We start from the raw sequence: 27,268 nt of genomic DNA, 5'->3' as shown, positions 1-27,268 counted from the left end.
CTGGGGGGGGGGGGGGGGATTTCTACGTGGCAAAATGGTAGACATTTTGAGAAGGGGCTAAATGCTTTGTCTGGAGCACAGGCTTGATTTTGCTGGAGGAAAAGTAAGGGAAGGCAACCAAAAAATAACTTCTTCTGCCACTTCCCACCATCCCTGCCAGATCATTCCTGACCCATTGAGGGAGGAGAGGAACTAGAGGAAACTGCAGCACATTAACGGTAAAGTCGAACTCTGAGGGACCTTTTTGCTTTCTCTTTGAGCTTGCTTGTGTGTGTGTGTGTGTGTGTGTGTGTGTGTGTGTGTGTGTGTGTGTGTGTGTGTGTGTGTGTGTGTGTGTGTGTGTGTGTGTGTGTGTGTGTGGGAAGCTGTCTGCTCGATATCCCTTTGAGGGCTCCGATCAAAAAAAGGGTGGCTTTTCCACACCCCTTAACTTTCAACTGTTTGACAGCATTTTTTTTTTTGCTACTAGAGTGGTTTATGTAAACCCTTCATTCATTTGACAATTGTACAGTAAAACGATGTAGTTTATTGTGTGTGTGTGTGTGTGTGTGTGTGTGTGTGTGTGTGTGTGTGTGTGTGTGTGTGTGTGTGTGTGTGTGTGTGTGTAAGAGATAGAGAGGTATAGAGAGAGAGAGAGAGAGAGAGAGAGAGAGAGAGAGAGAGAGAGACCTGTTAGTTGAGTAAGTAAAAGAGTTGAAACTATTGATTTTTTTTTATTTTTGATCGCTTCATTTATATAAAAATACATTGAAAAATACAAACAGTACAAATGTTTTTTTGTTGTTAATATGGTCTTATACTATTTTCTGTATGTATGTATATATATATATATATATATATATATATATATATATATATATATATATATATATATATATATATATATATATATATATACAGTGAGGAAAATAAGTATTTAAACACCCTGCTATTTTGCAAGTTCTCCCACTTAGAAATCATGGAGGGGTCTAAAATTGTCATCGTAGGTGCATGTCCACTGTGAGAGACATAATCTAAAAAAAAAAATCCAGAAATCACAATATATGATTTTTTTACTATTTATTTGTATGATACAGCTGCAAATAAGTATTTGAACACCTGAGAAAGTCAATGTTAATATTTGGTACAGTAGCCTTTGTTTGCAATTACAGAGTTCAAACGTTTCCTGTAGTTTTTCACCAGGTTTGCACACACTGCAGGAGGGATTTTGGCCCACTCCTCCACACAGATCTTCTCTAGATCAGTCAGGTTTCTGGCCTGTCGCTGAGAAACACGGAGTTTGAGCTCTCTCCAAAGATTCTCTACTGGGTTTATGTCTGGAGACTGGCAAGGCCATGCCAGAACCTTGATATGCTTCTTACAGAGCCACTCCTTGGTTATCCTGGCTGTGTGCTTCGGGTCATTGTCATGTTGGAAGACCCAGCCTCGACCTATCTTCAGTGCTCTAACTGAGGGAAGGAGGTTGTTCCCCAAAATCTCGCAATACATGGCCCCGGTCATCCCCTCCTTAATACAGTGCAGTCGCCCTGTCCCATGTGCAGAAAAACACCCCCAAAGCATGATGCTACCACCCCCATGCTTCACAATAGGGATGGTGTTCTTGGGATGGTACTCATCATTTTTCTTCCTCCAAACACGTTTAGTGGAATTATGACCCAAAAGTTCTATTTTGGTCTCATCTGACCACATGATTTTCTCCCATGACTCCTCTGGATCATCCAAATGGTCATTGGCAAACTTAAGACGTGCCTGGACATGTGCTGGTTTAAGCAGGGGAACCTTTCGTGCCATGCATGATTTCAAACCATGACGTCTTAGTATATTACCAACAGTAACCTTGGAAACGTTGGTCCCAGCTCTTTTCAGGTCATTGACCAGCTCCTCCCGTGTAGTTCTGGGCTGATTTTTCACCTTCCTTAGGATCATTGAGACCCCACGAGGTGAGATCTTGCATGGAGCCCCAGTCCGAGGGAGATTGACAGTCATGTTTAGCTTCTTCCATTTTCTAATGATTGCTCCAACAGTGGACCTTTTTTCACCAAGCTGCTTGGCAATTTCCCCGTAGCCCTTTCCAGCCTTGTGGAGGTGTACAATTTTGTCTCTAGTGTCTTTGGACAGCTCTTTGGTCTTGGCCATGTTAGTAGTTGGATTCTTACTGATTGTATGGGGTGGACAGGTGTCTTTATGCAGCTAACGACCTCAAACAGGTGCATCTAATTTAGGGTAATAAATGTAGTGGAGGTGGACATTTTAAAGGCCTAACAGGTCTTTGAGGGTCAGAATTCTAGCTGATAGACAGGTGTTTAAATACTTATTTGCAGCTGTATCACAAATAAATAGTTAAAAAAACATATATTGTGATTTCCGGATATTTTATTTTTAGATTATGTCTCTCACAGTGGACATGCACCTACGATAACAATTTCAGACCCCTCCATGATTTCTAAGTGGGAGAACTTGCAAAATAGCAGGGTGTTCAAATACTTATTTTCCTCACTGTATATATATATATATATATATATATATATATATATATATATATATATATATATATATATATATATATATATATATATATATATATATTTTTTTTTTTTTTTTTATTATTATTTTTTTATTATTATTATTATTATTATTATTATTATTATTATTATTATTTCCATTTGTTACAGGATCTGATTTATACAATTGAAATAAATTTCTTCCTTTCCAGTATGCAATCGACTGCCATCAGTATCCTCTCAGTGCCATCTCTAATTATTAATTATTCGTGTTGATTGCATGGCTCTATTTCACATTGACATATCTAGTTAGCTAATCTTATGCATACTTGCATCTTCTGATACACAGTGAAAATGTCCACAATTCTTTTAACACTAGAAATATAACCCTGTGTCTATGGCTTATTTGATGTCAAATTACTTAGAATCAATGAAAGGCGAACCTTGATAACAAGGCAAAATAGAAAATCTGGCTTGAGGGAAAATTAAATACAGACAAAAATACTGGTAGCTGTTTTTCCCAGTACAATAAATATTATTGTGTTACCTATTTTAAAAAAACAGCTAGTATTTAATGCAGCATTAGTAGCAGTAATATACAATTCCATTTTATATGTATAGGGCTTTTAGGAATTGACGTTGTCTCAAAGCAGCTTTACAGAAATAAATAGATTAAAATATTCATTTTACATTAAAGATTAGTGAGCAAGCCATTGGTGACAGTGGCAAGGAAAAACTTCCTGAGATGGTATAAGGAAGAAACTTTGAAGGGAACCAAATTCAGAGGGAACCCATCCTCATCTGGGTTACACTGTACGTCTGTTTATTATAGTTCTATTAATGTTGAGGTTATCAACTGTTTAATAATGGAGACTCGAGTGTAAAATGTTCATGTTGATTGTAGCTTTAAGCCATTGTAGCAGACTGTGTATATTAATTACAGTCCAAATCAATCTTCCTGTCTCTTGAGTTAATCCTGTCACTGTAACTACATGGATTTTTATTCAGTTTATGTGGCACCAACCTTAGCTGCAGAGAGTGGTCTCCAATAAAAATAAAAAATAAAAAAAAAGAAAAGTATAAAAATGTACCATCTCAGTATGTTGTTTGGGAGCTGGTGAGAAAGAGTTGTGTAAATATATATATTTTTTAAATGGTTAACTTACTAATTTTAACAATATAATTTTATTCTGCAGCTTTGTTACCATGCTGCCAACCGCTGCTCTGTATTTATCCCTGGTCCTAGTGGCCCGCATCTCCATGTCCCAACAATCCCTGTCTGCAGGTGATCCTCAGCAGAAGAATTTTCTATCCCTGAGCCACCCCAGCTGGTCTTTAGGGCTGCAACTTTACAGAGCCCTCCGTAGTGAAGGCTCTCACATCAACACCCTCATTTCTCCGGTACTGCTTGCCAACTCACTGAGCGCGTTGAGCCACACAGCCAAAGGAGCCACAGCCAGGCAGCTTCAGGAGCTCATAAAGACCGACAAGGATGAGAAATCTTCATCCAGTCCACTTAAGTCTATGGGAATAGCAAATGGAAGCAGCTACATACTGCATGGCTCCTCAGCTATCTTCTCCAAACAGATTCCTACACTGGAGATCGGCTTGCTGGACAAGCTGCAGGCCCATTTTAAACTGGACCATGTGCCTTTAGGGGCAGGCAATAAACAGGGAGATATGGAGAAGCTCTGCTCTTGGGCCAAAAGTGTGATGGGTGGCATGAAGGAGATGCCACTGCATGAAGAGCCTGATGTCAAAGAAGGAGCCCTAATCTTGACCAGTGCACTGCACTTTAAAGGTGAGAAAGAAAAGCATGTGTACACATCAGTTTAATTTCAATTTAACTTACTAACTAAAATATAAAATGTAGAATGTAAAATATAAAATTCAATGCTAAACAAGTGGAGGAAAAATATTTGTGGGTAAAAAAATTAATGGTGCTTTAAGTGGGTGGCTGGTCAAGAGCAAATAACAGCTGCATCCAGAACTGAATTCTACGCTCATGATAAACATTGTTTAAAATCCAACATGTTGTATGCATTATGTGAACATGATCAGTATTTCCAGTGTGATAAAGTGGAAAATGTACCACAATGTCATTAGACATTAGTTGTATTAGTTATGCCAATACATTTATTGTGAATATGCATACTCATTCTTAATCCACAGTTTAGTCAGATAATTAACACAGAAGCAGATTTATGCTAGTGCGCTAGTTATGCCACAACTGAATTTACATTTTTCAGCCTCAACTAAAGGCTTAAGGAACTCTTGACTGAAATGAAGGATAGCAGTGTGGAGATTAAACATCTTGGATTGGATGCATTGATTTGAAAGGTAAAATGAATTGTAAAATTTATTACAAATGTATTGTTATTTAAAAGGACAGACTACAATCCATATTTTATAATAGACTCGCATGATTTGCTCTTAATTTTGATAATTAAAGTAGCCCTTTGCTAGGTCACTATAATTCACAAATTAGCAGTAGGTAATATACATACATCAGAGGAAATTCAATTAGATTTTATTTAATCATAGCAGATTCATTGTGGTATCATTAAATATTGGATCTTTGTATAATAAATCTACGCCATATATCATGGTGTAATGTGTCATAATAAAGTAAAATTAATGATATTTTAAATATTAAATCATTGCCAGAGTTTAACACCTAGTAAAGTCATTCTTTACTTCCTTCTTTAATTATTTTTGGATTTATCCCCAGAACACAATTTTGGATAATAATGTGAAAAAATATAATTTAGTGTACCTGTGAAAAATGGTAAAAACTAACAAAATAATTAAATGGTACTTGTGGTAGCTAAGTGAATTTGATTGGCAGGCAGTCACTTAATTGTAGGGGGCAAAATGACCATTAACATGAATCGACAAGGAAGAATACGTAAGAAACGGTGTATACTGGCGATGTGGTGTTTTTTATGTGCGTAGGACGCAGTAATAAGTGGCTTCTCTATTGTCCTCCTCTGCATAAGGCACACTGATAATGCAGTTAGTTTGATCCTTACAAGAGAGTGATGGGAATGGGTCCAGTACAGATTGTGCTCATGATGACACTAGACGTAGATTGATTGTGTGCTGGTGCTTGATAAATAGACTACGAACAAGTGCACGTCTGCTCTGTTTGTTTCAGATTTGATTAGTTGTTACAGAATTGCGTCTCAGGGGGTTCTTGTTGTATGCAGCTGATTAAAATGTGTACCCACTAAAATCACCAGAGCTAAATTAACTATAATTGAGACAAATTTTCTACAGGTTAATTTCCGAGCAGATTATTCAGCTGTAGTGATTTTTCTTTCTTTGCGGAATGTAAATGTGTACCTGCAAACATGTGAAAGCCTTTTGGATGTGTGTGTGTGTGTGTGTGTGTGTGTGTGTGTGTGTGTGTGTGTGTGTGTGTGTGTGTGCGTGCTCTCTCAGTATTAGGTCTGCACAGTTGATAACTAATGATACTCCAGTCTATCATGGAAAGCTTATTTATCTTCCTATAGGGGGTTATGTGTCATCCTGAATAATTTAGTAACAAGTGTCCAGATCTCCTTCCCCACGGTGAGACCTTCTATCTGCACACACTGTGCAAGTACTTTTTAGCCCTCAATAGGCACTTTGTGTAGTCTTTATATGCGTTTTGGACGGATTGCTATGTCACTTGTTTACAGTGTCCTGTAGTGAAGACAAGAATTTCACACTGCTGTAATGACAAATAAAGGCGTATTTGTAAATCAGTGCTTTGCACTGCGTATCCCATGGTACAGTGTTTTAAATGCATGCAAGATCGCAGTATTTCTGTACGTCACGATCCGGCAAATTTAATAATGATTTTATAACAAGTTGAACACACTTAAGCATTAATGAGCTTTTTAGCATGTATAATAATTGAAGTATGATTAATGCACCTAGGTTGGAAGTAGCGCCTTAAACCATCGATGACTGGATTAAAAGCATCATTTTACCTCAAACTTCTTACTTGCTTCAGTTCCTTTTTCTTAATAATACTGGGAAGTACTTTGATCTGCCTTTAAAAAGGCTGAGGAATGAAGTCTGATTGTCTTTTCAATACAATGCACCAGTGAAAATAAGTGATGATTGACTGCGGATTGATAAGTAATCTAATTAATTTCTTTTGTTTCTGGTTTCAACTTAATTATGTTTTTTCTTTTTTTCCTTTTGCTTCATATGCCACAGGAGTTGGTTGGTCACATTAATTCAGAACCGAAATATACAAATTAGATTAAACAGTAGATTAGAGCACATGAATGAGATTATGAAAATTGACTTGAGCTTGGATTTATAAATTTCACAAGTAAATCATATTATGGCTGGAAGGTCCGATAGTAATTCCTTTACGTCCATACGCTTTCTCTTTCCCACATCCATCAAAACCTTTTTTTCTCTTCTCCTTATTTTTTTAGAGGTCTGTCAGTCAGTCCACATTATTAGTTTTGCTCTTTGCTGTTTGCCCATAAATATGATTATCAAAATCATATCCAGCCAGTTGACTTAAATCCATACAGAATAATCTCGGACATTGGGATGTGTAGCAGCCCCGGGCTACTGAGTTCAATCTTGTGTTGAATTTCTGTCTGTGTTTTCTTCTGGTTCTTTGGTTTCCTCCTACCTTCCCAAAACTTTAAAGTTTGGCCAGATTGGTTATGCCAAGTGCGAATGAGTGTGTGAATGTGTGTGTGCGTGATACCCTGCAGGGGCCTGGGTGCCATCTGGGTTGAATTCTAACAGGGTTACTGATTCACCGTGACCCTGATCAGAGTAAAGCGGTTACTGAAGAGGAATGATTGAATAAATAAATGAATGAATGAATATTGTAAATATACCTTGCTACATGCATAGTGATCTGAATCACTGGTTCTATCCAGTCACGTGTCTGTGTGAATGTACTCCCAAAGTCCAGCTTTTGAAAAACATGATAATTGGGAGCTTTTTGGAGACAGATTGTTTGTAAAGGTTACCGGCATCCTGACTTTATTGAATCCAGCACAATTTCCCGATCTCCTCTGAGCAATTGTAAATGATGCGCTTTCCAGGTTGTTGCACACGGCTCAGTTTTTATGGTAGCATGTGCATGGCATGTGAAAAGGAACATCCTGTGGATGGTCTTTTGCAGTCTAATAATATGACCTCCTCCAGTGAAAGCAGGCAGCTCATGGCCATAAAGAAATCTACTCACTCTATAGCAAGAGCTTTAGACAATGGTTTGCGAGAATAATGAACACTATCTAGTTCGGCTGTAGATGTCCGCACCGTTGTAGTTTCTTGCTTGTGCTGCTATCATTTATATGTGACAAATGAAGTCTTTTTCTTCTTCTTTGATTCACCAGGTGAGTATCAGACTCCCTCATGAGTTAAATTAAACTGTATTAGAAATTGTGCTGTAGCCATGGAAGAACAGATTTGTGCAGTAGGTCCCTCTAGTATCCTCAGCTCTCTTGTTCTGGTTTGTCTGTTTCCTCTTCTGCTAATTATTCCTCCCCACCAGTGCACGTGGTGATCTTTTACACTGCTGTTGTACGCTTATGAGAGCACTCAAGGACAGAATGGTAGAAAACATGTGAGAGAGAGTGAGGGAGTGGGAATGGACAGATAGAGGGATGGTAGTACTACCCAGGAGAGAGTCTGTCCACTACAGTTAATTAATTAAGCTTTTGTTCTTCCTCTGTCACATACAAACAGCAACAGAGAGAGAGAGAGAGAGAGAGAGAGAGAGAGAGAGAGAGAGAGAGAGAGAGAGAGAGAGAGAGAGAAAGTCAACAGTACCAAAAAAAACCCACCCACACACAATAAACATGGAAACAGACACAAACCCACAAGTGCACACCAGTGTATGCTTTAATAAAAGCATCTCCCAAAGCAGCACGCTGTTCCATAATCACGGAGTTGATGAGCGAGGAGGAAAATGGCTTACCTAATTTTGTTTTGTCCTTTTATTTTTCTCCCTGAGCATCGTTTGTGGTCGGGGGTTGGGGTTATTTTAAGTGGGAGCGGACTCGTGATGCAAAGCCTAACAATAGTGCTATTGTTTTTCTGTAGTGTAATTAATGGAAGGGATGTCTCTCTGTGGCCAGGTTCCTCTCTTTTTTTCTCTTTCTCTCTTTCTCACTTTTTTTTCCTGCTCGAGCATACATTAGATGCGACATCGCCCAGATAAACATTCAGGTTCGATCGCTTCTTCTGATTCACAGCCAAGCTTGTGGTGCTGAAAAACTTGCATGGCCTTTGTTGCACTCACATTGCAGAAATCCCCTTTTATATGTTTTCTGTTTTTCTGTTTCAAGCTACATGACGACCCATTAATAACCAGCAGATACCATGACTTGTGTTTTGAACCTTGGAGTACTCGGGTTTCATCATCTCTATAATCAGTATCCAAGGAGATCGCCTTCACCTTGTTTTCACACGTTTAATTGAAGCTCTTGCATGCCATTGAATCGTATGCAATGGTTGGCAAACATCCGGTAGACACATGCGGCTTTCCTCAAACACAGTATCAGGTGTATTTCTCGTTTAAAGCCAGTCATCTAAGGTTTACCGAACAAAGACGCTTTGTTTAACGGATTCCACCCAAACCTCACTTTTTAATCTCTCAAAAGAATGTAAGATTCTGACTTTGACTTGACTAGTATTTGAGGACACTGTGCTCCCATGTAGTCCTCATATGGTAAGCATTGCAGCTTAAAGATAACTTTACCCCATTAAGAGTTGAACATGTGACAGAACACAAAGCAAGCAAGCATCATTATTATTGCTTGCACAACTGTATATTAAAAAGCTGTAATGAAGAGAAACGGGTGGCAAATTATTATGTTGCACTAAAAGTAATGGAAATGTAAAGATCCAGCAGTGACTAACTGCTTCCTACAGACCCAGCTCGCATCAGGCTTTTAATCACACTCTACATAAAGAGGACAGACTTCGTACTCAGATATAGCAGCCAGTGACTGCTAATGAAGACTGTCTCATCTAACCCCAGAAGCGGACCAGAGTGTATTTGATGTAGTGGGTTACAATAATGGGGTGAAATGCTGTAACCCCACATTGTGTGAAGCTGTCATCCCATTATAGTAATAATGGATATTTCTTTTCGTCTCTCTCTCTCTCTCACTCTCTATCTCTTTCTCTCTCTCTCGCTTTCTTTCTGGTTTGTGTCGCAAATACACACACGTTTTTGTGGCTAATTCAACAGGGAGAAAAGACTAGTGAAAAAAGCACATGTGACTATAATTCTACTAATAGTCTCTTTATCGAATCCCATCTTTGTTATAGAACGTAATGGGTTTAATGGACTGCAATAATATGTCCTATGCCACCCCTCCCTCATGTGTGCAGCCTCTTTTCTCTCGCTCGCTATTGCCTTGTCTTAATTTCATCACTCTCTTTTCTCTCTCACTGTGTCCCTAATGTAGTTTTGTACGATTTCAGTCTAATAGGATCTAATCTGTCAAGTTCCTAGTGGAAGCTGGCTTTGTTATGAAGGATGGCCTCATTCGGTGGCACAAAACAAGATTGGCTGATGTTCTTTTCAACTTCCTTTTAATGGCTCTAAAGAACCGTTAACTGTATATGTGTATGTGTATGTGTATGTGTATGTGTATGTGTATGTGTGAGATATATGCAACTATATTGCATTTGTGTTCTCAGAAGGATTATGATTTTTTTTATCTTTTGTTTTACTTTAGGTTTGTGGGATCATGGCTTTGACAAAGAAAATAAAGATCTTCTAAGCTTTTTGGGGACCAAGTACACCAAAGTACATATGATGCACACAGCAGGTAATTGGTTTGTTCTTACTGGGGTTTTTTTGCAGCCATTTTTATTCATTTAAACAAAACTACTCAGTCTAGATCTTTAATAATTATGTCGGGTTTTTTTTATTAATAGCATAACAACCTACACGTAACAAACTCGTCCCCTTTAGAACATTTCAGAACTGTTAGACAATACAGTATGTGTGAAACTAAGAAGCCCCCAATGTAACACTGTCCTAAATGTAACAGTGTCTAACCCTCAAACACAATGATATATATTAATGCAAAATAATGCATCAAGTAAGAAATGCAATATATTTGTCTGTAATGCAGCATAAAATATGGTGGTAAATCATATTATGACAATTTCCAGATAATCTACTCCATGTCCCCTCAGTGAACTTGGACTACATGGCTATTAGTTTCCTACTAGGCAAAAGCCTGAGTACTCTGCTTGAAACCATTTATTCTTTTACATGCTTTAAACTGTGTCTAATGTAAGCAGTTAATAAGCATGTCCTGTTCAAAGATTGTCAATTCATAAAGAAATTAATCTACAATGAAATGGTCACTAAAAAGAAGAAATGCAATACTGGAAAGCCAGAGTCTAGCACAGTTTGGTGATGTATTTATTTTTCCTGCCCCCCCCCCCCCCCCCCCAAAAAAAAAAAAAAAAATAACACATAATAAATTAGTTGGTTGTAGTGTTTATGTCCTTAAACCAACGTGCAGATTTTGGGTAAATATTCTTAGGAGAAATATGCTGAAACATTTCCAGCAGAAAAATTATGCTATCGTGTGTGTATAAATATAAAATCTATTGTTTGTGTATCTGGCTCAGGTTAAAGATAACCAATGTTAATAATACTTCTTTTACACTAAACCTAGCCTGAGGGTTTTATGGTTTTGACCATCAAATCAGTTTTACAGTTAACAGCAAGTTAAAGTAGCATCTCATGTATATTTGTGTCTATCTGTGTTGTCTAGCTGATGTCGCCACAATGCTACTATCTTCTGCTAAACTCCAACCTTGATCCCTGGAGAAAATTCTGCCTTTCTAGTCATGTTCCTCTCTGAAAAGTGTGTAAAACCCACCAGCGTTCTTTTATAGGATTCATTACAGCAAGGCCGTTCTAATCTTCATCATTATTGGCCTAGGCATGTGGATAGTGGCATTTTCAGTAGTGTAGCTTGATTTATGAACCTTAACACACTTCTCTGTGTTCTTTACACTTCCCCATGCTAATGAAGGAATAAGAGAATTTTGCGTTTATGTCACCTCATACTTATACCACCAATGAACAGGAAGTCATGAGTGACCCCTTCAGAGTTCCTCAAAACTTAAAAATATTAAAGAAATATAAATAGAACCATGCCTTAATTACTGTTCAATACAATGTTCTTGTGATTCTCTTAATATATATTTTGGTATTGGAATACATTTCCAGCAAACACTAGATTTTTTTGATCATTTGCTTAATTAACTACACTTCTATCTATTTTTACCCTTCTTTACTAAGCCTGCCAATTGTTCTGGACCTACTGTATGTGTCCTATTTATATATAGTTTCATTGGCATAGAATGTTTTTTAGCAAAAAAATAAATAAAATCCCAGCTGCTGCTACTGAAGACAACAATGTTTACTGGGCCTTAGCTGATTTACGATGCTATTAGGAGCCTCCGATGGATTATAGCTACTGCCGTTGGACATTAAATTGCTGATGCCAGATTGATTTTTTGGAATGCCAGCAAGATGTGCTGTCGCAGCTTAAAGGGGCACACTAGTAAAGTGTACTAACTGATGATGTGGCACATAAACATTCACGGTTGTTTCTGACTGCCGACTTGCTCTGATTGGCTACAGTAGCTGAATCTGTGCTTAAAATTATTTTAAATTGCAGTGCTGCTTCCACAGTATATCAGATAGTAAGAACAAACTTTGTTCATGTGTCTGCAGGATTATACCGTCACTATGAGGACATTGAGAATATGGTGCAGGTGTTGGAGTTGGGACTGTGGGGTGGAAAGGCCAGCATGGTGCTTCTGTTGCCCTTCCATGTGGAGAATCTGGCGAGACTGGAGCGCGTGTTGACATTAGAGCAGCTGGAGAAATGGCTGGGGAAGCTGAGCAGCATGAGCATGGCACTGTCTCTGCCCAGGGTCAATGTCAGCAGCACACTCAGCCTACAGGTATCACACTATCTGATATATAATTAGTGGCACACACTGCTAGAGTGTGTCAGTTACTTTATACCGGTTTATATTTTGAATGCCTTTATACACAGGAGCAATTCAAATTAAAGTGTCTATGAATGCTATTTAAAAACGTACAATCATACAAAGGAAACACAAGCATCTTAACTTGATTAACACCTCCTACAGTGGTAGGTACAATTCCCCTTCAGGATCTCGAGCCTCGTCAACAACGCTTTGGGAACGCTTCCGCGTTTTCCACGCTCTAAATCATGGGTGTAATCAGTCGAATGGAAAGCATGGCGCCAGCTTCTGTTTGTTCAGGATCCGCTTTATGTGTGTTTGTCTTATGGTAAGTAGCAACACTGGGAGGTTCAGAAACAGAGCATCGCTACGCCCACTCCCCCTACTAGGGACCATGTGCGACGCTCTGGATCTTAGGACCGTCATTTTAAATAAGAGGGCTTCGGCCAAGAAATCCTGACATAGGATATTCGGGGGATTTCGCCGGGAAGGGGTGCTGTGCTCATTATAACCTCATTATACGGTCCCTGCCCCGACACTCTCAGTAAGCTGCTACGCTAACCCTTGCGCCCTATACTAGATCTACGTCAGCTGAACTGCTTAATATTGAGACTCAGGTTCAAGATGCTGACCCTGAATCAGATCTGATGACTGGTTTGTCGCGATAGATGAGAGAGTGTTCTCTCGGAGGGGCAATCCACTCTGTACAATCAAGGGGCGAGGTGAGCCCTGTGTGCCTTAGATGTGTTCCTGTCTAGGGGCCCTGTGCTGGAAACCATGGTTACATCTGTAACCTGGAGACATTTCTACTTCCACCTCCTACGATGCAATTATCACTTTACAGGTGTGCAATTTGTATAAAAAGTCATATTATCCGAATTATGTTAAGCATAATGCTTTATTCAATTTCCTAATAACTATCTCACTAGTCAGAACGACATCTCTACCCTTCATGTTGTGCATTTTTTGGGGGTAACAACAATATAGTTTGTGATGTGTACTATATATATATATATATATATATATATATATATATATATATATATATATATATATATATATATATATATCATTTTTTTTTAATTAGATGGTAATTTAGACTAAATGTGTGATATTTCTAATGAATAGCAAATCAATAGCAAATAACAGCATCAAGTAGCTACTAGAAGGCATATAAATATCTTTGAGCATGATGCATTCAAAAATACATGCCTGTGCATGTCAAGAAAACAATAGCCTGAATACGCATTTTCAGGCTAGTTATTTGTCCACCCCTGCAGATATTTGGCATATCAATCATGTTCAAATAGCTACACAGGGCTCAGCAGTGTTCCTTTAATTCAAAGTTAAAAGCTTTTTCATCTTTATCCTCTTCAGTGACAATTTCTCTTGAGCAGCTTTGGCATCAGCAGCAATGTCTGTGCTGTCTCTGTATATTGATATCTGCGCTTCTCAGGGGTTTTGGCTTAGTTGTTGAGTGATAATGCATAGCACAGAAACTGTAGCCCTCTTTACAGAATTCTTTTTACACACTGTTGGATCCAACACCCTCTCAGACCCCTTTGTCTCTTCTGCTTCTGTGCTCCAGAATTGCTCTTTATACCAGGAAAGCACAAGCAGGTCCCCTGGCATCCCCGGGTTTTTGTGCCAGTGCTCTCACAGCCTCTAGTAAAGCCTGGGCAAATGCATGAATTACCAGCTGCTCCAGACTGGGGATAGAGTGGCCGGAGTGGGTCAGATGCCCAGCCAGTGCCTCCTTAGCCAGTCCTGCTCCAGGGAGTAGTCTGGGTCTGAGAGCGGAGAGTGAGGCAGCTTCAGGGATGAGCATATGGCTCTCTCTCCTACAAATCAGGGTCCAAAATATATAGTGCAATCAGAACTTTATTGCCGGTGTTATTTTTTGCCATATATAACTGTATAGCTTATTAGACACTACAGCTTGGACAGGTTTGCTGTGGTCTGACAGTTTTGGATTGCAGTTTTGCTTCTTAGTTTGAGCCAGCAAGTGTATGTCAGCACACCTGGCTTGGTCTTGCTTTGAATCTATGTAGCTTTCTATTTCTGCCATCTTTTCTTTCCAAGAAAAAGTTTCTCTTACTCTGAGAATAAACTGATTAATTCTCCAGTTCCTAACTTCTCTCTTCACCCACATCTTTACTTTTCTCTGTCTGTCTACCCCATCTCTTTTTCACTCCCTTCATCCATTTCTTGCTGTCATCTCTCTCTGTCTGTGCATCTCCCCCTTCTTTCTTCCTCTCCACCTGACCCTAGTTCATCTATCTTCTGCTCTAGGGCTGCCCATTCCTCCCACTCGTTCTCCTGTCTCCATCCTTTCATTCATCACTTCATTTTCCACCTCAGATTTTTCATCTGCCCTCATGCTGTCTCTTAGTCCTTCCTGGTATAGCTGCTGTTCTCTTTCAGTGGGTGTGCATTCAGTATTCTCTCTTCCACATTTACTGGATTTTCTTGGTTTACTCAAAGCTTTGCAGCTCCTTCTTTGTTGTTAGATTTTGGCTTTTTGTGTTTTCTTGCTTACTTCATCCTAATCTCTATCATTAGGCATGTCTTTGCTGCTGCACTTTGTTTTTTTGTCCTGTAATACTCACTTCTACTTTCTATGCTGGACAGGCAGTGAAGAATGACCTGTTTTAATTTATATACCTTTTGTTTTTTTTCCCTTTCTCAAGGTGAACATGCAGAATTGTGCTACTGTTTGTTGCTGTTTGTAACACTCACTCAGCAGGGAATATTAAAAAATACTGCTGTTCTTCAGATCTAGAGCTGCACACATGCTCTGCTTATCCCTTCCTTCTTTACTTTTGAACCTCCAGCAAACTGGATCCCAGCAGCAGCAAAAACACTGCCCTATGTTCAACCTCCTTCACCTGTTTAGAAGCAGCTGAAGCTAGTATTTGTGACTTGCCTTAATTCAGATTTCAGTTGGCCAATACAGATGCAATGTCTGTTGACTGTAATATAGTGAATGTGGAAGGCTGTGATATAAAGGAACAGGGATTGGATAGACCACTGGGTCTGTAACAGGGCTGAAGAAATCCATCGACAGTCATGCAACCTTTAGTCTGATGATGTGGAAGTAACTGCCTCTGTATTACATCTATAGAAAGTGCAGCAGGAATATGGTTGAAGTACATAAATGATGAATACTATCATCTTACAGCATCTGTAAAGAAAGACAGCAAAGGTGGTGCATTTAGTTTTAGAAAAAAGAATGGAAGGTGAAAACAGGGGGATAAGGGGTACAAGGACAGCGGTTAGCTCAACATGACAGGTACAGATTAAAGTGAGTGAAGCTATTCCCTCAGCGCCAGCTGGAATGAATGGACTCTCTAGCGTAGGACACCATATCATTAAACATTGTAATTCAGGGTGAGAAATACAAGCTGTGTCAGATGTCCACTGGCTGCTGCTGTCATGTTTGAGTGCTCATACCTAGCCCGAAGTACAAAATTCTGACATTAACCTGAGCAAATAGAGACGGTCCTGGAGGAATCAGGGGTTCTACTGTAAAAGAAAGAACAAAAAACTAACTTTTCTGGTTTGCTTCATTCGCACCCACACACAGAGAGGTGTGATGTTTTATAAGTGATACCCCAGCACATGAAGAGAGGCCAAGCATCCCCTCTTGACAACATGACATGAATAGAGCTGTATTACTTTCTTTGACATGATGCCCTGCTGCTTTTGCTGCTCTCTCTGTATCTTTCCTGCACTTCAGCCTTGGCCTTTCTATTTTATGGTCTGTCTCTGTACTTCTCTATCTCTTTTTTGAGTATTTGAGGGAATATTACTGCAGGCCAGAGGCTCTGTTAACCCTCCACCCTCCCACTGACAGTGAAGCGATATTGCCTTGTGCTGCCGCTTCCTCTCTTGCTTTTTCTCCGCCTTCCCAGTGGCTATTGAACATACTCACCCACTTTCATTTTTTTTTAAGGAAACCTCATAGCCTAGAGAGCCTAACTGCAAAAAAATAATTTTCCCACTTTTCAAGTGAAGTACAGCTTGAAATGAACAAGAAAATGGGAAAGGAGTTACATTAGGATTCACTGCTCCTTTTAGAGTGAACTTTTCCAACGGGATAATTTTACCACCTTCACCTTGCCCAGGACAGGTCATATTTCTTAACTATATCATCAAGCAAGAAGGAAGCTAATCAGAGATGGTGTCAGGTCAGCAGGTTTATGCGAGTTACACAATTTGCTGGCTCAGACTAATCGCAAATCCACAACTACGGCCCTGTGGTACGATCCCATAAAACAAAGCCATTACTTGGAAAGATTTACCTTGAGTCACATTGTAAGTATGCAGAACCACCAAACATGTGGTATACGGGTTTGTGTTTTGGAACATTGGAAAAAAGGCTGCTGTTTGTCTAAATCCTAAAGTGCATTCTTTATGTTAGACTTATGCTTGAGGAATCTAAACACAATGAAGAAAACCTTAAAGAAAACCGCGTTTAGACAAGTGGTTTAAATGTAAGTGTCTATTAGAGATGATCTGATACATTGCAGTCATGATTCAATTCAATTCATGATACTGACTTCACCTTTCAGTTCAGTTCTCAGAATTTGCAGTAAGAAAACGAAGACTGAACAATGTCTGTAACAAGACTAAATAGATTAGTAATTGCTAGAAATATAGATATTATCAACTAAATGTACCACATTGTACTTTGCAACGGGACAAAACTTAACAGGGTATAAATAGACTAATCAAGGGCTAATCATGGGCTGAAAAAACATCAATGAACCGACTACAAGATAGGAGGGACCTGAATCAAATATAGCTGAATAATATTGTTTCATATACACACACACACACACACACACACACACACACACACACACACACACACACACACACACACACACACACACATATATATATATATATATATATATATATATATATATATATATATATATATATATATATATATATATATATATATATATATACACAGTGAGGAAAATAAGTATTTGAACACCCTGCTATTTTGCAAGTTCTCCCACTTAGAAATCATGGAGGGGTCTGAAATTGTCATCGTGGGTGCATGTCCACTGTGAGAGACATAATCTAAAAAAAAAAAATCCAGAAATCACAATATATGATTTTTTAACTATTTATTTGTATGATACAGCTGCAAATAAGTATTTGAACACCTGAGAAAGTCAATGTTAATATTTGGTACAGTAGCCTTTGTTTGCAATTACAGAGGTCAAACGTTTTCTGTAGTTTTTCACCAGGTTTGCACACACTGCAGGAGGGATTTTGGCCCACTCCTCCACACAGATCTTCTCTAGATCAGTCAGGTTTCTGGCCTGTTACTGAGAAACACGGAGTTTGAGCTCCCTCCAAAGATTCTTTATTGGGTTTAGGTCTGGAGACTGGCTAGGCCACGCCAGAACCTTGATATGCTTCTTACAGAGCCACTCCTTGGTTATCCTGGCTGTGTGCTTCGGGTCATTGTCATGTTGGAAGACCCAGCCTCGACCTATCTTCAGTGCTCTAACTGAGGGAAGGAGGTTGTTCCCCAAAATCTCGCAATACATGGCCCCGCTCATCCTCTCCTTAATACAGTGCAGTCGCCCTGTCCCATGTGCAGAAAAACACCCCCAAAGCATGATGCTACCACCCCCATGCTTCAGAGTAGGGATGGTGTCCTTGGGATGGTACTCATCATTCTTCTTTCTCCAAACACGTTTAGTGGAATTCTGACCCAAAAGTTCTATTTTGGTCTCATCTTGCTCCAACAGTGGACCTTTTTTCACCAAGCTGCTTGCCAATTTCCCCGTAGCCCTTTCCAGCCTTGTGGAGGTGTACAATTTTGTCTCTAGTGTCTTTGGACAGCTCTTTGGTCTTGGCCATGTTAGTAGTTGGATTCTTACTGATTGTATGGGGTGGACAGGTGTCTTTATGCAGCTAACAACCTCAAACAGGTGCATCTAATTTAGGATAATAAATGTAGTGGAGGTGGACATTTTAAAGGCAGACTAACAGGTCTTTGAGGGTCAGAATTCTAGCTGATAGACAGGTGTTCAAATACTTATTTGCAGCTGTATCATACAAATAAATAGTTTAAAAATCATATATTGTGCTTTCTGGATTTATTTTTTAGATTATGTCTCTCACAGTGGACATGCACCTACGATGACAACTTCAGACCCCTCCATGATTTCTAAGTGGGAGAACTTGCAAAATAGCAGGGTGTTCAAATACATATTTTCCTCACTGTGTATATATATATATATATCATCATTTCTAGGTTCTTGGTCCCTCTGTCTTTTATCTGGACATATAACTGGAAGCCTAAGTGAAAATGAAGTGATCAAAGTTCTGCTTCAAGCCCCTCTTTTGTTCCAGCCTCAGGGTTTCTCTCTCTCTCTCTCTCTCTCTCTCTCTCTCTCTCTCTCTCTCTCTCTCTCTCTCTCTCTCTCTCTCTTTTGCTTCTCTTCTCCATGATTGGGTCGAGCTGTGCAAACACACCCTCTATCTCTTTGCGTTAATAATGTTTACACCCCCGTCTTTCAGTTTGCCTCAGAGTTCCAGCCATCATCCAAGCCTTGCTGACGCATGCTTGCTCCTGGTTCTTGCTGTTCTCACTTCCTCTGTCACGCTCATTGTCTCCTCCCTGTTCGCGTGGCTCAGTAAAGGAGATGCTATATCCGGATTCGTGTGCACTGCTACACAGTTTCCCTGTTAGCACTCACTCCCATGCCTGGTCTGACCCAAATAGGAGTGCTGTGCAGTAGACATGGACAGGGGGAGGCGTACCGGGGCAACGAGGTTGAAAAAATGAGCAAGTACGAGATGGGGGAAAGTGAGAAATAGAGGAGGGTAAAAATAGCACTGACGGATGGCAGCAGTGCAACAGCACTGCACTTAAGGAACAGTTATTGCCAACCGTTAACAGCTAACAAGACCGAGGCTGGGTTTCCCTAACGAGGACGAGGGGTCATAAGGTTACAGACTGTCTGATTCCTAGCAGCTAGACGCACACAAACATAACCAGACCCACTCTGAACTGAAACGTAGCTGCGCACATGTAGAAATCCAGACACCACAGTGCCAAGTCTCAGTTTGTCAGTGCAGGGCTGTAATTGGGAAGTGTGTGCTCTGTTATTGTTCCAGAGAAACAACAGAAGTCAAGCAAACACACTGAGTAGGTCATGTAAAGTAGTGCACATCTGTCAGGCTAGTAGCCAGTGCCTTAGACTGAAGGTTAGCATCTCAGACTATGGTTGCACCACAATAGAGCAACATACTATTTTCTCTTAAGCATGTGTAGATTATTTATGCTTCATTCTGTTCACTATCTACAGTGTAATCTGCTTATCACTGATGTACAGCGTGCCCATAGAGCTGGCGTCAGTGCTTCTGTACGAGCCTGTGAGGGAGAGTAATTTGCTGACTAACTCCATGTATAAGACAACGATCGGTCCATATGTAGTAATCCATTATGCTGCAGAGGAGGAAGCTGTGGAGGACTGACACAAACAACCTCACAATCCTAATTCCCTTTTCAGCAGCCTGGTACCCTCACTAAGCACTCATGATTTTTCATGAGCTGATAAACGTCGTAAAGTTGGCCTGGCGGAACAAGATGTGAGAGGGATAAATAAATAAGTGATGGTGGAACTGGGAGCCACAAGAGAGGCATGAGAGAGAGTGTGTGTGAGTGTGAGAGAGAGAGAGAGAGAGAGAGAGAGAGAGAGAGAGAGAGAGAGAAATAGAGAAATAGAGAGAGAGAGAGAGAGAGAGAGAGAGAGAGAGAGAGAGAGAGAGAGAGAGAGAGAGAGAGAGACAGCTAGGGCCAGCGTGAATAAGACATGAATGACAAAGAACCTGGAATAATCTCAGAGGCGGGTTTTAGGAAAGGCTGTTTAGAAGCTGTAAGGCTGAATAAAACATATGGTTTGAGAAAGGAAAACACACTAACGCTCAAGGTCCTCTGCAGCAGTGTCATGTGTTGATGACGCATAAAAACATATTCAACCCACATCCTGTGGCATGTTCATCCATTATTCTTGCACGGTGGGTTTTTGTTGTTTTAGACAGATGTTGGCAGTGATATATAACAGTATGCTGCCATCATAATATTGACATGTGTAGTTTGTCAGTTGTGCAACAAAAGAAAGAAAATCGGTGAAACCTTTGACATTTATTTAATCGAAAGAACAAACCATGGGAAAAAGGAACGAAAGAAAAAGATCTGTGCTCAGGGCAGAGAGTGTGACATGCACGATTTCCACCCAGTGAAAGGTATTATACCTAAACCATGTTCACTTGAGTTCCCTCTTGCTGCTTCTCGATTCCATCTTTCTATTCTTTCACTGTTCCGTCACTGTCCCTTTATCCACCAGTCACGTTTAGTGCATTAGCAAGCAGTCTGGGGTGACGCATTACTGCGTGACACATCACACACTTTCTGCATTTATTTCAAGAAAACCCTGGCCCTGTAGTGCCACATTCATCCGACAGCTCTTCCCTCATTCTGTCTTCTTCTCCCTCCCACTGAGCTCATCTAGCATACTCTCAGTCTTCCCAAACTGTCTGAGATATCAAACTTCTTGCACCTCAGCTAGGTTTTACCTCCTCACTTAGGACTGCACTATATAAATGCACAAATATATAAATGCATCTGTCCAAAATAAAATTAATTTGTTGTAAACATGCCTATTCGTTCCTGACAGAGATATTTGGGTATGAATATTGCTTCCCAGATGCAAAATTAAAATTTAAAGGACCATGACTACAGTACTTTGGGGAATGGCTGATTACAAAACATTATAAAAATATATGGCCAAAATTATGTGAACAAACCGACCATCACAACCATATGTTCTTCCCTGCACACAGCTGGAAGTACACATTTGTATAAATTGTCTTTGTATGCTTCTATTCACTATAACTGAGAGGCCCAAACCTGTTCCAGCATGAAATTTGCCTTGTGCATAAAGTGTGTTCTGTGAAGATGTGGTTTACCAATATTGAAACCAAATGTGCTGTACAGAGCCCTGACCTCAACCCCACTGAACAACTCTAAGAAAAATAAAAATGCTGGCCAAGCGTTAGACGTCCTCTCCATACATCCAAGCCTGACCTCACTAATGCTCATGTGGCTGAATGAACACAATCTCCCCATAGACATATTCCAAAATCTAGTGGAAATTCTTCCCAGGAAAGAGTGGAGGTTATTAAAGCAGCAACTGGGGATTAAATCTGGACTTGTAAGTTCAACAAGCACATACAGTATGGGATGATGGTCAGGTGTCAGCGCTGAACGTATCAGCCTCAAAACCTAGCATAAAAGTATGAAATAACAAGCAGGGCGCTGGAGTTTCAGGAGTCAGCACTTTGTAGCAGTCAACAAATTTTCATCTATTGTGGAGATTGCAGGACAGAGAGATTTGTGCTGTCCAGGTTCTCAGCCACCTGACAAGCTGATTTTTTTTATTTTTTTTTTATTTTGAGAAAGAGTAAAAAAATGGGGATGGTGAAGGAAATGACCATGACCTGGGATTATCTCATAGATGTTCTACAAAATAAAATTGACAGTCTCATTCATTAATAATAATAAAAAAAAAATTATAACAGTTGGAGAATCACTATGGAATAAAAGCGATCATACACTTTGGCATGTGCAGTTATCAGAAAACAATCCACATTGGAGAGCTAACAGCAATTTCACTTCACACCAGGTCACACGACTGCTTCCTATTTTCCGATAACAGCATGTCTTGTCTTGTTTTATTCCTTTCTTATTATACTTCTCCAAAGACCAAGAACCCCTTCACTTGCATCCTTATTTTTTTGGATATCACCATATTTATGCAGGTAGAATTTGTTTTTATTCATATAGTCATTACAAGTGCTGTTACACATTCACATTCACATGTTTATACCGCATACTGTATCGCCATGGTTTCCTATTGCTTTCAAGCACTTTTTGCATTCTTCGTTAGTCTGCATTTCTTTTTTCAGAATTGGTGAAAATGACATCTTTAATTGCCCCTGATTTCCGCCTCCTGCGCTCTGGTCATTTTAAGTCCATTAACGCTTCCGTAGACACCAGGAAAAATTTTGATTTTTTTTTTCCAAAATTGCTGAGCCTGACACTTGTGATACTGCTCTGCAAAATACTAAATAACATGACAAATAACATATCAAGTAAGAGCTTCAAGCTTGAATGCCCTTTTAAGCTGAACTAGCATCCACTTAACTGGTCGGAATGGGGCTAAATTATATAGTGTTGGGATCAAGTGGTTGTAATATCGGTAGAGCTAGAACAGGCTTTTTTGTTGTCAGTAGCCTGTAGTGAATGTGTACATTTCACACATTTCTCAGTCTCAGCGTGGTTGGACATCTGGCTCTGATCCATCACCGTCGCTAAACCCTACAATGTTCTCAGTAGTGGCAGCAGAAACACTTAATATTTTTGCATTGATTGTTTGAAACAAATAAGTGAATCTTCTTCGCCTCTTTATCCCACAAAAAAGTTGTATTTAGGGAATCTGGCATGGCACAAGCTGGGAAACATCTGATAATGTTGCACATTATAGTTGCTGGCAACAGCATTGTTGTAGCAAAAAGACTCCTAGTCGAGGTCTTCATGAGCCAAGATTAGAGTGTAGGAGAGAAAATGAGCACACAAAAAAACCTTTCATCTTCCTGGGAAAGTTGCAGAAAAGTATCTAAGAGTATAAAATTGGAGGAGCTGGGTGACTTTACAGCAGTTACTACTTGAGTTTCTGCAGGCAAAAGGACAGAGCTTAGATAGGGGTTGAAGCGAGGACAAGGAAAGGTTGACGGGTTGAAAGAATGTTGCTCGCCTGACATGCAGGTTAAAGCGAGGAAAAGGCAAGTGTGAGAAATTAACAGTGCACAAGAAAGGGGAGGATGCAATGAGTGCAATAGGGCATCTGAGGGATTAGGATGCTACAGAGGTGGTAGAGGCACAATGCAGAGACAGTGATGAAGTGGAGGGAGAAAGAATAATAGATGAGGACAATAAAAGTGCATTAGAGTGGTGCATTGTGTGTGTGCGGTGGGGCTGTGGTGGGTCGCACACAGTTACACAGGTGACATGGATTGGCACTGCCTTTTCGTCCTCTTGCTCATTATCAGCTGTTCTCCAGGCAAACAGGGCTCTATCTGCTCCATTTAAATCATGACCTAACTGCTAATCCTAGGTTGCATTTCTTTTTTAAGTTGTTAAATGACACATACCTTACACAAGTTTTGCTTGTACAAAATGTAAACTAGGAACAATATGAGACAAGAGAATCAGGAACCCTGAAAACCAAGATCGTGTGTCATGTCTGGGGCAAACTGTTTTATTCATCCATCTTCAATAACCACTTTATCCTGGTCAAGTTTTTTGATGAATCCTGAGAAAAATTGTCAAGACACTCACACACACACATAAACACACACACACACACACACACACACACACACACACACACACACACACACACACATACACACACACACACACACACACACACACACATATATTTACACCTAGGAGCAATTTAGCATAGCTATTTCGCCTGTTGGCATAGTTTTGGGAGAAAATCTGAAAAACTAGAGGGAACCTGATACAGACGTGGAGAATATGTAAAACTTTTCACCCGCGCTCTGGATTTAACCACTGGACAGACCCTGAAGCTGTGAGCAGCAATTCTGCCCAAGGCCACACTGTTAGGAGGGTTAATCTTCCATGCAATGCTTCCTACATTCACTCTCTCTGTCTGTCTGTCTGTCTGTCTGTATCTCTCTCTCTCTCTCTCTCTCTCTCTCTCTCTCTCTCTCTCTCTCTCTCTCTCTCTCTCTCTCTCTGTGTCTGTGTGTGGGCTGTCACTTCTAACGGATCTCATCTGCAGGAATATAAACTACCTGTCACACGGCCTCTTTCTGCTGAATTCATATCAGAAAGAAAAACAAAGGAGGGCTGAGGTCAGTGGGATCATTTTTAAATTATTCATAAGCAACTCATCCCCTGCCGCCGTCGTCAATCGCTGTTGCCCAGTATGAATTGTACACTGCCATCAAGGGCATCTGTCACACTTTCAGAGATATGAAAGACAATATAGAAGAGCGAGAACAAATCTTTGAAATGTCATTGATTTATTGTGTCACTGAGTGTATGTGTTTTCATTTGCTCATTTCATCTGTCTGGAGAATTTGTGTGATTTTATATTAAACCATTTACTGTCATAAGAGACATAAAGGTTTCATTTTTAGGATTTCCCCTTGGCTGATGGTTTAGCTTCTTTTTAAATAAAATTTTCTTTGCATAATTGATATCGACCACTTTGCGTGCGCTCTGTAGTCTTTTAGTGCTAAGTAATTTGGGGCAAAGACCCTTCATTTGTCTTTCAGGAAGGCTTACATGAGCCAAAAGCTTCCTCCGTTTTTATTTTCCACTCTCTCTGTTTGTATTATTCCTTTCTTCAGAAACAGTTAGCCGCACTGGGTGTGGTCGATGCCTGGGACCAGAAAGAAGCAGATTTTTCAGGTCTTGGGAAGGGAAAACTTCATCTGGGTGATGTTCTTCATTGGGCATCTCTGGAACTGGCGTCCGATTCAGGCAAAAAGGACGGCATAGACGAGGATCAGCATGTGGAAAAGCCCAAACTTTTCTATGCAGATCACTCCTTCATTATGCTGGTGAAGGATAACAGCACTGGAGCCCTGCTGATGTTGGGTGCATTAGATCTGGCAGAGGGAGATGCACTACATGATGAATTATAAAATATGGATTATGTGTTCACTTATCTAAAGCTGGATATTTTAGGACATTTCTTCAGTTTTTGGTGACTAATTTGAATGTATATCAAAGACGGTGACGATCTAAGCCATTTGTCCAATAACAATATATATACGTATGGTTTTTCTTATAATATGTAATGTAATGAGTGAGTAATTATAGGTCCAATTTTGTAGTACTGTAAGTTGTAAAAAAAACAGAGAAGACAAGATTAAGGGTTGGCAGAAGCTTGTATTATCTCTAACACCTATTGAGCTCCATTAAATGTGCAAAGAAGAGCTAATAGAAGGTGTAAAACGATTTATTAGAGCTTAGAAAATCTAGGCGAACAATTTCACCCAAGCTGAACCTGGAACTCATTCCATTATTGTAACAAACGGGCTCACCATGAGCACACACCAGGCATTCACACACTGATGGCCCCCCTGAGAGATTAATCCTTTCACACTTGTGAAATATTCAGTGGATTGTTCTCAGATCTCTCTGTGATAGTGTGTCACTTTTACTTATATTCATATTAGCATCCTGACATGGCTTCTTCTCTTGTTTTAACACTGGGAGATCTAAAGGCACATTCAACATGGCAACATGATCCCTTCTACCAAAAACAATACCCAACACTGCTAGTCCTGAAGTTGGCAAGCGTATCAAAAACCTTAGCCAAAGGGTGCATTTACTTTCTCACCACACACCAGTTGCCAATGAAATGATCTGACAATTGCACTGAATTCTGACATGGGATGAGCTTGTTTTGTCTCTGTCTCTCTAGCAGAGATGTTCCCAAATAGATTGGGAGCTCCAGGGGGTCAGACTCTAAGCTGGCATGCCGATTCCCACTTCAGGAGCAGTCCCCTGGGAGAAAGGTTGCTCAACCAGCCTGTTATTGATGGGATCAGCTTAATACTAATGACGCTAATGACTCAAGACCACAGTCAAAACCACAGGCTGACGATAAACCTTTTAATCTTTTAATTCCTCCTCGGATCAATGGATTCGGTGCCCTTGTGACATGTCCGTTTAGAGTGGTTGGGAATTACATTTAAAATGTTGTCTGTGTGTGTTTTATGTAATGTCTTATAATGTGTTTTTTTTTTATCTTGTAATTACATTATTGTGTACAAAACAGATGTTACTAAACTATTTATATAACTGTATTGGTAACATACTACACTGCCATGGTATCACTTCCATTAATTCCAGAATAAAGTGGCGCATAGTATACTGAATAAAGTTTTTCATAGATAATTCCATAATCCAGAATTCTGAAACATATTATCTTATCATAATCTAAAAGTATATTTCTAAAAAATGCTGTGTCCTTAAATAACCCAGAGACAGCTGGGCTGCAGTCAAATAGCAGACTGTAATGTTAAATCTGGCAAAATCTAATAAAAATAAAAAAAATCATGAAATAGAAGAGCCATTAGGACTTTATCACCCTTAATAGTAACCATCGGTAAGCTTTAGGAGTTTTATTACATTTTTTCACTTACATTTAAATGCATCAGTGCCTTTGTCTGGAAGTGCACATGCTTTGAAATGACATTATTATTCCTGAAAGCATAAAGAGTATGTTACTTTTGGATAATTCTTCCTTCTCTCGGGTGTTTTGAAAGTATAAATATGTTATACATTTGTCCACGTCTAGAGGACAAACCCTAACCCTAAACATCAAGGATTCAGCCTGGAGGTAAGCCTGTTCCTCTCAGCTATTGCTCCAACATCCCTGAGATAGCTGTCTTACATCCTGCAGCTAAAAACTGCTAAACTAAATACACAGTCAATTTGAATATTGAACATTAGCTATAGTTTGAATTTAAAAATGCATGAACTGTTTATTCCGGTTATGAGTAACACATGTGATCTAGTTAGCCCATTATAGCCAGAGTATGGACATTGAATGCATATAGTGTAAGGCGAGTGTAAGAGAGCGCCTGGATGCAGGTGTGTACGTGGGGGGAAATGAGGT

At 39.7% G+C, this 27,268-nt stretch overlaps 1 protein-coding gene across 1 annotated transcript; it reads left to right on the top strand.

Annotated features, from left to right (window-relative positions):
- On the top strand, nucleotides 1–26,549 carry serpinh2 (serine (or cysteine) peptidase inhibitor, clade H, member 2). The gene is made up of 5 exons (XM_083541534.1): nucleotides 1–218; nucleotides 3,698–4,302; nucleotides 10,217–10,309; nucleotides 12,244–12,476; nucleotides 24,987–26,549. Exons 2-5 carry the CDS (start codon nucleotides 3,708–3,710, stop codon nucleotides 25,281–25,283), a joined length of 1,218 nt encoding a protein of 405 aa, XP_083397660.1. The 5' UTR covers nucleotides 1–218; nucleotides 3,698–3,707; the 3' UTR covers nucleotides 25,284–26,549.
- Nucleotides 26,550–27,268: the final 719 nt, after the last annotated feature.

The sequence above is a fragment of the Silurus aristotelis genome (assembly GCF_946808225.1).
Source record: "Silurus aristotelis genome assembly, chromosome: 5".
In the NCBI taxonomy this organism is placed as follows: domain Eukaryota; kingdom Metazoa; phylum Chordata; class Actinopteri; order Siluriformes; family Siluridae; genus Silurus; species Silurus aristotelis.
The sequence above is the reverse complement of the archived record's forward strand: the minus strand, read 5'-3'. Positions and strand labels throughout refer to the sequence as shown.